The sequence below is a fragment of the Lagopus leucura genome, unplaced genomic scaffold (genome assembly GCF_019238085.1).
Source record: "Lagopus leucura isolate 7727_CA_CO unplaced genomic scaffold, USGS_WTPT01 Super-Scaffold_100035, whole genome shotgun sequence".
In the NCBI taxonomy this organism is placed as follows: domain Eukaryota; kingdom Metazoa; phylum Chordata; class Aves; order Galliformes; family Phasianidae; genus Lagopus; species Lagopus leucura.
This window is the reverse complement of record NW_024962284.1, coordinates 1,501,011-1,515,549: the sequence shown is the minus strand read 5'-3', so window position 1 is coordinate 1,515,549 and position 14,539 is coordinate 1,501,011. Positions and strand designations below refer to the sequence as shown.

The following is a 14,539-nucleotide window of genomic DNA, read 5'->3' as shown; positions in this document are numbered from 1 at the left end:
AATTCAAGATGACAAAAATATTAACAGCCTATTTTATTCACAAATCATTAAAAAAAAATCTGACAAATAAAAACTATGGGATTTTAGTATTCAATTTTTAAGTACATCCATAAAAGCAGTTTTCAGAAGCTACTCAAAGCAAATTTGTTGACAATTGGCTTTAAATTACTCTCTATTGTACCAGAACAGCCGAGATTTAAACAGACACTTATACACTAATTATTTAATTACTTGACAAGCTCTGGTTCCAGTCAAAAACTGGCTTTTTAACAGTCATTTCTAGTTTGGTGTTTGTTTCATACAAAAAAAATTAATTGAGAATTCCAGGGAAAAGGAAGCATCCAAATTCCGATCTAGCATGCCAATAGATTCAGAAAAAGCAGAAGGTGACCTTGAGCTTGCATCACAGAAATAGGTGTAATAAATGTTTTCTCACCTACCATCCTCTGAAATTAATTAAAAGTGTCCACTGGAAGCCAAAACCAATACATCCCTGATCACTTAAAATTTCCCTTGTTTAATGTAGGACTTATAATATATAGTTTTTCACTGAAGAGAAAAGCAGCTAGGGAAGAATCAAAATACATATCTTCACTGAAGAGAAAACATCAATCAGAATGAATTGAAAGCAACACAATGGAAAGCAACAGTTTCTTAATGCAGCATATCTTATTCCTCTTTACCAAAGAAACTGAGTTTCAGCAAAACTTTACCTTTCTCACAATGATTTCCTGTGAATCCAGAAGGACAGACACATTTGTTAGGGGCTACACATGTTCCACCATATCTGCATCCTTCTTCACAGAATGCTGAAAAATGAAAGGAATATGTGATGCTATTTAGTATTTTTTCAAATCTATAATGCATTTGCAAGCTACTGACAAAAAACACCCTAATTCTAAACAGAATTGAAAGTACTAAAATTCAATCCAACTGCAAACATAAAGAGAAATAAGTCATTTAAATGATACAAGGAAAAATTCAGATTACACCGTCGGCAAACCACCAATAAAAGATTAATAACCATCTGGAAGAGAAAAGGGAAAAATATGGCATGCAATTTTAATGGGGCTGATCTTTCAGTTATACCCAATATAAGTACTACAATTTCAATGCTCAGGTGATCCACGGAGAACAGGCTGGTCAGACGTTGCTAACTGCTTGTTTCTCATCTCCATCCAATGCATTTTATTGAAAGGTCCGTAAACATCGTATTTTCCTTTTGTTTTATTTGTAAGTGTACTGACAAATTACAAACCTTGAATTAGCGCACATTTCATGGAATCAAAAGGTGAATTAAGAGGAGGCTTGTGACTGAAAAGAGAAGGTGTCAAGCACAGGAGAATGCCTCTATTACAGTGTGATTCTTGACAGAAACGTACAAGTACTTCACAATTGTTCATGTCAGATAACTAGGATTTGAAACAAATGATGAATCTCACAGCTTTTCCAGCAAGCACTGTGATATTTCGCAGTTATACATGTTTGGCAGGAAGTCCCTGATGCACCCAATAAGTGTGCAATTCAATGATACTTTTTATTCTTGCCTTCTGTTGAATGCATATGCAAGGAGGGGAACTGAGGGAAGAGGAAAGGAATTTGCAAGCATCAGGACATGATCATTTTGGCACTGCTCACTCCAACAAAAACTTGGTTAAGGCTAAGTGTGGGCCCTGAACCCACAAACACAGTCCTCACTCTCTCCTAGATAGATATTGAACTTCACAAGTTAATCAGTGAGCTTAACTGCACTTATGAAGGAAGTTACAATTAATATTTAAACAGTAGCTCTCTGCATTTAAGCTAATAACAGAATTGAAAAGTGTTTTCTGCAAGCTAAAATCACAGATGGAGCATTGGCAAAAAGATGTTACAAATGCTATGAAAAAGCCTAAAGTGCTAGATAACAGAATAAATGTTTTAGATTTGTTTTCCATTGCACTTAAAAGAAAAAGAGGACAGTACTGAGGACTAGGAAGCACCTTTTGTAATTTTTAACTGCTTAGAGGCAAAAGAGCACATCATCTTATCTTCATGGAACTCAGAGACCGATGTACTCTAACATAATCTGTAACACATCATACTGTTTTGTGCAGGATAACATGGGCAGACGAACGCTGAAGTGATTTGGAGAAGATGGAAAGAGGGGAACATCAGCTCTCCTATGACTGGCACAAGGCAATGGTGTGGAGAAAGCACTGCTCTTGTCCAGTAACACTTCCTGCTCACAGACACACAGATGCGAATCTGCTGAAATGTATCTATTTTCAAACCACTTAAAAGGGAAATAAGATTTAAGAACAGCACTTGGGGATTCTTTCTCATTAAATACCTGAAGAAAAGCATGAATTTGTAGGAAGCTGAAATTAGTAGTAAGAAAGAAAACATGAAAAACATGATGAGATGTAAAAGGTGCCTGCTGTAGCTCTTGAGAGAGTTTGCTCACTTCTAGTCTCAGCATACTCAGAAAAGGTGCCAGTTAAATTCATCTACTTTTTTTAATTATTATTTGAAAACAAGAGGAACCAGAGATTGAATTAGTGATGCTTCTGCACAACAACAAAAGAATCGGAGCTTGTGGCAAAGCAGACATAAAGGGCAAAGAAAGGAAAATATAATCAGCCTCACTGAAAAAAAAAGTGAATAGTTTCTTCGCAATATGTACCACATTGAACAGGGAAAGAACTATACCAAGTTCTCAAATAAAGTAATAAAGCATTTAAAATCTGTATATTTATTTTCTATAACAACCACATACGTGCAGTGAAAGAACAAGCTTCTTAAAGTAGTAAAGAAGTAATAAAGGTCATAAAAAAAATAAACATTATCTATAACAATCACACATGTCCACTGGAAGTCATCAGAGCTGAGGAGAGATGCATTTATTGATGGGGCTTGAGTAAGAGCAATCACACTTTGTCACCATAACCAATACAGTGCAGTGTTTGCTTCCTACAATATATCTATCCCGAGGCATGCACAGTGCACTCACGTTTTGTTCTGTTTTCTTTTAAAATAAATAGGAGGAAAAGGTTTCTGGGTTTCTGGAGATCTTTTAAGTGCAAAACTGATGTTCCATCTGCAGCAGGGGAGTCTTACTACCTGCAGGCACTGCTAGGCATGATGTTGGTATCTGGGAGAGAAAATGGGATGCCTGCCATGGGTCCTCCTGATCCTTCGTGCTTACCAATCCCCAAGCACACCTCCTGTGTGCATAGGCAAACATGACAGAGCTCTTGTTAAGCCTTTTGAAATTCATCTCTCCTTTACGTACCATATAATGTAGTAATTTCATCTTATTTTAAAAAACCCACAAAAATATACAACAAACAAAAAGCTATAGGGATCACGGTGTTACAAGATCCTGTACTGCTCAGTACGGAGGAGTCACCCAGGCAGCAGCCTGTCACAGGGATTTCAGAATGAGTATGCAACTGTGGAAGAAGTTGGGCAGTGATTGAAGAATGAAAGAATTTAATGCTTCTTTTCAATTTCTGTAGAAGCTGAAAAGGTCCCTGTAATCCAGACCAGCTGCTCTGAATGGCTTGTTTTGGTTGCTCAGGCTTTGGTGGCGGAGGTTGCTTCTTTCTTTTTATGCTAGAAAAGGAAATGCCAAGGAAGACGCCCACAATTACCCTGCTGTTCCTCAAATGACTCTTCTACAAACCCTCTAATTCCTGTATTGTAGGTCTGCAGGAAGAGAGAACATCAAAACCACAAATCTGTGAACACAGTTACAAAATCAGCACGTTTGTTTGAAGGCTACTTTTCTGAACTGTCAGAAATGAGAGCTCAGGCAGCGCTGATAGCACAGCTCTGAATGTTAAGAATACTCAAAATCCATTATGACAGCAACCCAATTTCAACTGCTTGTAATTTTACCAGCTTCACTCATTTGAACTTTCTTCTTTAACAGATTTCTGCCTCTGACTGAAAACTTTTAGAATATTTTATCAAAATTAATTATTTCCCAGCAATGGTGTTTTTCCTTTGTACTCTCAGTAGGAGGGATCAATTAAGGAAAATCTTTACATCACTTCTGTACTCACACCTTACTCACAAAACAGAGGACCCAACAGGGAGCAGCTGTGACTGAACAGTAAATCAACTGGAGTATCCATGCTCTCATAAAACTACCTGCTTTGGTGCTTATGGTTTGTCATACATCTTAGGGGCTGGGAGATCTATGACTTGCACCGTAGTTTAGACCCTCCAATATCAAAACTCTATTATGGCTGGAAAAAGCCCCAATAGTACCTCAGAGCTCCCAATTACAAACCTTGGCTGTAGTCTCCTTCCTGCTCAGAAAAAGTTAACTCAAGAAAAATAAATCACAGTTCAATCATTCTTCTAATGTATTCCCATAAGTAGATCCTGCCTCTGAAAGTATTTTCAGTCTGGAAATCTTGTTGAAAAGGAATATGGTTACTGAATTTGCAATAAAGGTTTCGTGAGGAAAATTAAGAGAAGATGCCATTACAGTAAAGGCTATGACAGTAAACCTTTGTTGTAAAGGAAACAGAATCTACTAACGTCAAGAGATTTCTGCCCAAGTGAACATTACTCTCTGTAATGCTAATGGATTTCTTCCTCCATAGTCAAAGCCTTTATCATATAAAGATCTTTCCTAAATAGATAAAATTTCTCTGCAGAGGAGCTGGATTTTTGATTTCCTCCTTGGTAGATTTGTCAGGTACAAAGCAATCAAAATGATGAATCTGCTCAATTTGCCATTTTTGTGGAACGTTGCAGGGACAAGAAATTCTTACATTACAGATCCAAAAAAAAAAAAAAAAAAAGCAGCAAACTTGGCACCATGTCCTACACATGCTCAAGTTGCACATCCACAGTCAACTTATTTACGGAGTACAGGCCCATCCAGATAAATACAATTATCTCCGTTCCCAGTTGAGGGTATTATGGACATCCCCAAGAAGGAAAAGAATAATTTAATGCTGGGTTGTTTTTTTTCTTTTTTGAGGAAGGCAAGAAACTTTTGTTTTGTTTTATTGTTTTGGGTTTTTTTTGTTCTATTTCTTCTTTCCTCGATCTAGATACCAATGCATAAGACAGCCAGGATGGAAGCAGCACGTCAAGTACAGCTTCAAATACTTAGTACTGAAAATTGTAGCCTCTCTTGAGCACTCTACTTACAAGACTCAGAAAAAGCTAGGCAGTTTGGCTTTGGGGTTCCAATCTGTTTTCCCAAAAAGCTAAAGAAGTTACCTTCACTATCCTGTTTGTAAGGTAGTACAATTCAGTACTTCACCGTGCTGCTATGTGGAAGCAGGTATTGCACTGTGTAACTCTCATTTTGAGAGAGCTCTTATTCTTACTTCTAAGCGTAAGACAGTAATTATTAGATATTATATAACATATAGTGAAAATATCTATTATAATAATTCACATTTTTATTAAAAGAAAAGCACAAATAAAAGTAATTATCCTACAAATTTATAGGAAAATTACTTGACTGTGAAGAGATACAAGTCACTTTCCCTAGTGAAATTGACATATATTAAACACTATTTCCTGATCCACACCAAAATTAACTTTCCAATAAAGTAACAATGATATATCATAGAATTAATTTTATCACAAAATTAATTTTATAAAAATTCATATATTGAGATACATTTAATAAATGTACCTTTTAATAGGCCTGTTTCTCAGCATTGCTTTTGTGCAGCACAGTTCACACATCCACAGCTAAATACATCAGCCACCACAACATACCACGGGCATACATACAGTTATATCATAGGTATAATATAGCTAATATAGGCAAGACCTACTATATGACCTAATATAATGCAAGCATGACTGTTATTTATTGTACTCCTTTTCTTTTTCTTTATCCTACCTGTCCACTAATTTTCAAAAAAAGTAACTCCATTAAAATAGAAACACCTCATTTATTTAGGGTCTCTTTTCTTCCACTTGAGCATGAGCAAATATTTGAACTCACAAGTAACTGTCCAGAATGGATAGTCCTTGCTTTCTCTTCGTCTCAGCAGCACCAGGAAGTAGCAAGGACCAATGTTCTAAGAGCATCTGTACAATTTGTTTACTAAGCAGCAGTCCTCCTCAATTTGACAGCATAAAGGGTAAGAGAGGTTCAATAGCGAGTGCTTTAGCAATGGGTTTTCAGTTGGCAGCAGCAATTGCAACACAGCTGAAGGTGAGCCCATGCCCTCTATACAGCACACAAAATATCACCTTCTTTGCATTTTTGACCCCAAAGTACTGGGTGCTCACATTCATCCAGAACCATAGCTGGCCTCATAATAACATCAGTTTCAGTATGTAAGCAGATACAGCAAAAAGAGGAATTCGTACTTCATAGTCAAACACAGGTATGAAGCCATACAATACTGTTTTACAATTAAACCTACAGCCACTTTCTAGAAGACCACAATTAGAGCTTCAGCCTGACACACTTATTCAAAGATTATGTATTGGTACAGGGAGTTATGGAGAAAAGTATCAGCAAATACACCTTTTGCAGGTGCCCAGTGCAGGCTTCTGCTCAGTGCTGAATTCCCTGCCTGAAATGTAGAACACTCCTTCCAGTCACTGCCTCAGCAAGCACTGACCCAAACTTTACATCATCTCTGTTTTCCTCCTAAATCAGCAGATTTCTGGAGGCTGCTGCACTGGGTGCTATAAAAGAGAAAGTCATATTGACTTCTCACATGTATTTGAAATGCCATCTTACTGATTTATTTTCAATGAGGTGATCTGTAAAATGGTGGTATTTGTCTGAATTCCAAGTCTACATGTACGTCAAGTGAAAAAGGGGACATTCAGGAAAGGTGAGGAAGGGGTCAGGCACAGGCTGCGTGGGTAAAAAAAAAACATGCTGACTTTTGGAAGAGATGGAGTAACTGAGCCACACAAGCAATTTGATAATCAATTGATGGAAAGACCACAATTTCATTAGCTGATTGAATTTTCTCAGCCAAGTACACACAAGGTCATAGCTGATAACAATCCAACTGTGTTAGCCAAATATCAGAATAATCAGAAGATACCAGTTGCTGAGGTAGGCTTAGAGGACAGCTGAGAAAGTAAAGAGAAAGCACAGAAACAAAGAGTGCAGGAGAGGTTCTACTCTCTTTCGCTGTACTCAAGTGTGATGGTACCATTTATAAAAGCACAAAACTCTCCTAGGTTCAGTGAACTACAACCACTGGATGTAGGGCGTGACTTATTCAACACAAACTCTGCCAAATGCCACTGCTGCCTTTTTCCAGCAGGCTGGAGTCAGAGAAGGCCGTATCTGGCAGGAAAAAACACTGTGCAAAAGAATCAAATGGAAAATTTTCATCTCGTGTTGGAGTAGAAAGGGGAGCGTGGATCAGCCTGACAATCAGCACACAAATACATCTGATACCAGAAGATAACTCCTCAGACACGCAGTTCCTCACCTTTGTGAGTGACTTCCGACCTAATTTACACATGAGAATTCATACACAGTATACATGAGGTATGCATTAGTTCAACTCAGGAAGAGCCTATAAATCTCAGGCCTCCAACAGCTGATTGTAAAACTGTTATTCCTGATTTATATTTATAGAGAATACACATGTAAGAGTAACATTACATACAAAAATGAAATGAGCGTAATGCCTACCCACTTATTCAAATCCTGCAAGTACAAAACTATTCCTTAAAGCTAAGTATGAACAAAGATCAGTGATCTTGAAATTTGGGTTTGGAAAAGTGTTTGATCAAAGCACTCCGAAAAACGTGAAGGAGTTCAATCAAACTTGAGGCAATGCATACTAAGAGTGAAGGAAATGGACAAAACAGAAAAGTATCTGGAAGGATTGTAAGTAACAGTGAGTATATCACGTAGGAATGATGGGTGAATATTGTAGTGTGTGTGTATGCATGATTTTATCTGCTCATGTATTTGCATATATAGTATTTACCAAAGTAGTAAACTACTGTGGTAAAGATTGACATTAGATTATTTTAGCTGCTTTGACAGTCAATCTTTTCAAGTACCTACTGCTCTATCATACAGCACTTTTGAAATTAAGACTGAAGTGAATTTGGAAGCCTGAGCGTCTCTCTCAAAAGGCGCTGACTCTTCCATGCAGGCCCTTCCTTTGCTGTTAAATGATGTTAAATTCTCTTGGTGTTTTGCTTGACTGATAGGCAATCAAGTTGTGGCCATTTGTACTGCAGAAGTAAGCCGTTCACCCAAGTGCTTGCAGGATGGGCTCAGGTGCTGTTTGGCTGGTGGATTTTTTGTTGGGTTCTTCTGATGAATGAAACATCAACTCCTTTAAAATTAGTACAATGAATCACAGTGATAAACATTATTTCCTTTGTATTAAAACAGTATTAGAGCTTCCTTTTGGATGTGGAAGTTATCCATCGTGATTAATAAAATTTTCACCTAAAATATTTTCTGATGAACAAGAAATGGAATACCATACTGCTGGGGTTTTCCTTTGTAGCATATCAATACAATGTGTGTATTCCCGTTTTCTTCCTTTCTTTCTTTACTAAAAACTGTAAGTATTACAGCAATATTTTCTCTTCATCAAAACCTAACTGGGAAAACTAAAGACAATAAATTATCACAACATGGTACAGTTCCGTTTGTCCCAACATGCAGCAGCAGAAGAGAGGTAAGATATGAACTTTCTAATGTGCTTCCATTTCAGCCACAATACAGTTGCTCTCAGTCTCTTCAGAAATCAGTTGTGCTTAATCAATCCCAATTTAAAGATAAATAAACGCATTCTAGAAACACAATATAAGCATTTTCCCTTGCCTAATCTGATGCATTATCACAGCCTTAACAAAACCTTGATTAAAATCCCATTGAATTTGCTGAAAAAACTCAGAATTCAGTAACCAGTGCAAGCAATCATAGGTCTGTCAGAACCCAGTGCAGTATATGGAACATTCAGACAACCTAAGAACAGTTTTCCTGCAGTGCACATTACATTCTGTGTATGTCTCCAGTTCTCTGGATCCCAGCACTTTGCTCCACGTTCTTTCAGCCTAAGACTAACAGGATTCTACCCAAATATTACATATGTACAGACTACAGGCCCAGCTTGAACTTAACTTGGCAAGGGATGCCACAAAGAACAAAAAAGGCTTCTACATATATCTCAACCAGAAAAGGAAAGTCCAGGAAGGCGTACCCACCCCTAGTGAGTGACACAGACAAGCTGGTAATGACAGACGAGGAGAAAGCTGAGGTACATAAGTTTTTTGTCAACTATCTGGACTTCAGTGAGGCCTCTGAAGTGGCACCCCACAACATCTTTCTCTCCAAACTGGAAAGATATGGATTTGAGGGGTGAACTGTTCAAAGGATGAAGAACTGGCTGCAGAATCATAAAATGGCTTGGGTTGGAAGGGACCTCAAGATCATAAGCTCCAACCCCACTGCCACATTCAGGGCTGCTAATCTTTACATTTAATACTAGACCAGGCTGCCCAGGGCCCCATCCAACCTGGCCTTGAACACCTCCAGGGATGGGGCATCCACAACCTCTCTGGGCAGCTGTTCCAGCACCTCACCACTCTCTCTGTAAAGAATTTCCCCCTGACATCCAACCTAAATCTTGTCTCCCTCAACTTAAAACCATTTCCCCTCATCCTGCAGTTATCAACCCTTTCAAAGGGTTGATTCCCCTCCTGTTTGTAGGCTCCCTTTAGGTACTGAAAGGCTGCAATGAGGTCACCCTACAGCCTTCTCTTCTCCAGGCTGAACAAGCCCAGCTCCCTCAGCCTGTCCTCACAGGGGAGGTGCTCCAGTCCCCTGATCATCTTTGTGGCCCCCCTCTGGACCCTCTCCAACAGCTCCCGGTCTTTCTTGTATTGGGGCCACAGACCTGGTCACAGTACTCCAGATGGGGCCTCAGGAGAGCAGAGAAGAGAGGAACAATCACCTTCCTGTAACTGCTTGCCACCCCTCTTCTGATGGAGCCCAGGATATCATCTGCTTTTTGAGCTGCAAGAGAACACAGTGCTGGCTCACATTAAGTTTTTCATCCCCCAGGAATCTAGTAGGATTAAGCCCAAAGAGGGATGGTCAATGGCTCCATGTCTGGATGGAGATTGGTGACAGATGGTGTCCCACAAGGGTCAGTTCTAGAGCTGAAACTCTTTAATATCTTTATCACTGACCGTGATTGTAGGGTCAAGTGTACCCACAGCAAGTCTGCTGATGAGACCAAGCTGTAGGATGTGGTCAACACACCAAAGGGACCAGATGCCATCCAGAGGGACCTAGACAGGCTTGTGCAGCAGGCCCAGGTGAACCTCATGAAGTTCAACAAATCTACTTGCAAGATCTTGCACTTGGTCGAGGCAACCCTGCAGAAAAAGACCTGGGGGTACTGGTGGATGGGAAGCTGGATGTGAGCCAGCAATGTGCCCTTGCAGCCCAGAAAGCCAACTATATCCTGGGCTGCATCAAAAGAAGCATGGCCAGCAGGACAAGGTAGGTGATCCTGTCGCTCTGCTCTGCACTGTGAGGCCACATCTGGAGTACTGCATCCAGATGTGGAGTCCTCAGGGCAGGAAACACATGGACCTGTTGGAGCGTGTACAGAGGAGGGCCTCAGAAATGATCCAGGGGATGGAACAGCTCTCTTACGGGGACCAGCTGAGAGCTGGGGATGTTCAGCCTGGAGAAGAGAAGGCTCTGGGGAGACGTGAGTGCAGCCTTTCAGTATCGAAAGGGAACTATAAGAAAGAAGGGGACAGACTCTTTAGCCGAGTCTGTTATGATAGGACAAGGGAAAGTGGTTTCAAACTTAAAGAGGGTAGATTTAGGTTGGATCTAAGGGAAAAAAGTCTTTTACAGTGAGGGTGGTGAGGCACTGGGACAGGTTGTCCAGAGAGATGATAGATGCCCCATCCCTGGAGACTTTTAAGGTGAGGCTGGATCTGGCCCTAGGCAGTCTGATCTAGCTGTGCATGTCCTTGTTCATTGCAGGGGAGTTGGACTAGATAATCTTTAAAGGTCCATTCCAACTCTAAGGATTCTACGATTCTATGATTCCACTTTTTTGCTTTACCTAGAAGACTTGATTGGGGCCTTCGCCAATAAAGCATAACTTTATTTACCTGTAAGAAGTAGCATTAAAGGTACTCTATGCAATTTAATAAAAAGATACCCAGCTATCTCAAAAAACATCTTCAAAAGTATATTATTAAAAAGAATTGAATATTGAATAGCCATTAAAAAAAAAACACCTAGCATCTATAAAACATCTTGTGGTATTTCTGAAGAGCATTATGTTTTGAAATTGTAAAGAAACCTCAGGAAGAGCATTTTTACTTTTGGCTGGAAGTAAACACATTACTTTACAGTGTTAAACTCAGTAGTATTATTGTAAAGGCTGCTGCAATCTCCCAAGCCCAACAGTTGAAACTGAAAACACGTACTTGTTTTGATAGCTAAACCCTACAAATAATTACTTGATCTAATACCCCACTTTCTGTGCAGCTACCCAATAGTGACAATACTGGAAGGTAGAAGAAGAAAATATGAAATAAAACAACACTGGCTCTCCTGGTGGATCAAGGATACGTAAAGAGGGGGGTTGGACTCGATGATCTCTGGAGGTCCCTTCCAACCCCTACAATTCTGTGATTCTGTGAAGACATTACTAGACATGGAGCAGTAACTTTAAACAAACACATTAGAATTGAAGAGTTACCTCTCGTCTTAACATTATACTTCTGGTGTGCTGCAAGGAACATTACCTCTGAAAATATTTTTTAATGGGCTTTTGCATCATCTTTTAAATCACATTAATTCTGCCAAGCCATTCCACCCGAAATAAAATGCCTTTTTCAAAGGATGATTGCATTTTGTTGAACACAACACACGGAAGATGGGAATTGTCAGTTTCAGAGATCAGAATCCTCTGGCAAGGAAGGTCTTGCTTAGCCTGTTTGTTTTCCCGTTGTAGGAAGCGTTCAGAGCTCATACACAATACCCATCCAATCTTCACTCCTTATCAAGAAAGATGCCATGTTAGATGTAGACATTTCACCACTAAGGAAAAGAAGTAAGAGTTAATCTCCATTTGTAAAATCTAGCTTACCTTGCAGTCTCTAACAGATAAAGGACTGTATTCACTAAGAGACCGCCAAGCTGGCAGCCAAGAGATGAAAAGCTCTGTATCCCATTAGCAATACTCCAGGGTATTCTGTCTCAATCATATCAAGTTTATATAAGGGAAAGCAAGAATGATAAAGAAAACAATGAAGGAAAAAAAAAAAAAAAGATTAAATTACACTGCTAAGGCATATCACAGCACTTAGGTCTGGATGACTTGCACACTCTTTTACTCTTCTGACCTTTGCATTTGTTGGATTAAAAAGAGAACTCAAATAACTATTAATAGGATGGAAATAACGTCAGTGCTTATCTGCATTTTCAATTAGAAGGCTTTACAGTAGCTAAAGCATTACCAGAAAAGCAGAGTTTTCTTGAGGGGAAAAAAAATGTAGCTTTTTAGCAATTATTTTCATTTTCCCAGTGGCAAAAGACCGGTTCATATGGTCATCTCAGTTTACCTGGGATAATCTTATCAGGTAAGTTTTATCCTAAGATGTAAGGAAATAAGATAAAAAGAATAAATTTTGATCTTCTCAGCTGAGATAGCCACAAGATTTTTCAATGGAGAAAACACACTGAGAACTGAAACTTCACTGAAAAATAACTGAAAACACAGATATTGTTCTCTCCACTATGCTGGAATTTCAGCATAAAGGTTTAGATTGCTTTTGCTCAAGCTGGTGTGACAGCAGGTGTGATATGCATCGCCATCAGCCTTATAATCATCATAATACATTGCTACTACATGATTCCTTTCATCTCAAGGTTTTCCACGTTATAAACAATTAAGCCCTACAACCCCCCAGTGTGGCAGACACATTAAGAACCTGAACCTGCAAGGCACTTTTTCTTTTCTTTTCTTTTCTTTTCTTTTCTTTTCTTTTCTTTTCTTTTTAAGAAAAGAGTTGACTACAGAAATATAATTTAAAAAAGAACATATTTAACAAGTAAGAGCAGAAAAGCAAACACAATCCATGCTTGTATAATCTTTGGCTGAGCCAAGAGCATTGTAGAAACCCACGGGGCCACATACTGCTCATGTCAATTAGTAAAACTAAATCAGTTTACATAGTGACTAAGAACTTACCCCCAAAATTCTTAATCTCCAAGACTCTGAGGAATACATTTCTGTGGCAATTTATAGGAGCATGCCATTGACTTGTGTTCCTACAGACACAAAACCACACCAACATCTTAGCTAATAGCTAAGAAGAATGTGTAGTGCTGACTGAAGTTTCTGCCATCTGCTCCCTTTCTCTGATATTTCCCTATGGAAAATGCTTTAGGAAGTCAAAGGTAGGGGAAGTGCAAAGGGAGATGAAGATGAAATACAGATCCTTCGTTGCTTCTTACAGAGAAAAGCCTATGTGGCCACAAATCTAACAGCAACGATTCTGCATCAGCTGCTCTGTATTTTGCTGGATGGGCACTAGCACGATGTCGTTGTGCTTCAAAAAATCAAAGTAATGAGATAATCTCTACATTGGTGTGGTGTCCCTCAAACGTGCTGGTTCAAAGGTGCACAGTACTTCAAGGTTGGTGTGCCTGACCAAAATTTTCCTCCCTGATGTACACAGAATGTTCCAGATCCTGCATGTTTACCTCACAGCTTGTCAATAGAGTTTGCTAGTGCCACAGAGCATATGCTCTATAGATATTTTTAGTACTCGGGATTCATTTAGAATGATAAGGTTCAACATAAATGTGAAATATCCTCCTATGCTATAGCCTGCAAACAGTACACAATATATTTTTAATGTAGAAAAAAACAAAGCTGCTTAAATGGCAGCTGCAATCTTCCTATCAAGTAGTGCGTGCTCCCAGTGGAATACATTTTCAAAATAGACTTCCAGCATCACCTTCTTACGATATCATTTCACAATATTTAATTTGCAAAAATTGACTGAAAGAATACTCGGTGCATTGCTTGGCAATGCAACATTTAATTTTATGGTGCATAGAATGTACTTTCTCTTAACAGATGTATCAGTTTCCCAGTATCATGACTAAACTGCCTCATACCCATTAAATGCTGTGTGAGGAACTAGCAAGGGTACGGCTTTTATTTTTGTTGCTCCAGCACATGCTTCTACTGCTCATAACATCATGCTTCTCTGAATAACAACAAGCAGCTAAGCCTGCTCTTAGCAGACTCGATTGTATATGTATTCTTCATACATTTGGCAGTTATGCACACAAAGATGCCCCAGGTTTGCAACCTAAAGCACAGAAGAATGACAAGAGCCACTGTGCAACCTCTGGCAGCATCATGCTGACTGTAAGGCTGAAGAAGTCATGTGGACAAAGACAAAATGGTGTGCCGTATGGCCCACGTCAGTTGTGATTTAAAGGATGTAAGGCTCATTTTAATTGTTAGCTTTTCCAGCTGCCTGCTGTGAGTGGCTTCTATGAAAGCCAGTGAAACAATTT

The 14,539-nt window shown here is 39.1% G+C and overlaps 1 protein-coding gene across 1 annotated transcript in view; it reads right to left on the bottom strand.

Annotated features, from left to right (window-relative positions):
* The window catches only part of NELL1 (neural EGFL like 1), a 286,566-nt gene that overhangs the window by 63,516 nt on the left and 208,511 nt on the right, over positions 1-14,539 (bottom strand). Inside the window, exon 15 of the mRNA XM_042882675.1 lies at positions 714-809. Within this exon, the coding sequence (XP_042738609.1) occupies positions 714-809 (96 nt within the window). The remainder of the gene's footprint in view (positions 1-713; positions 810-14,539) is intronic.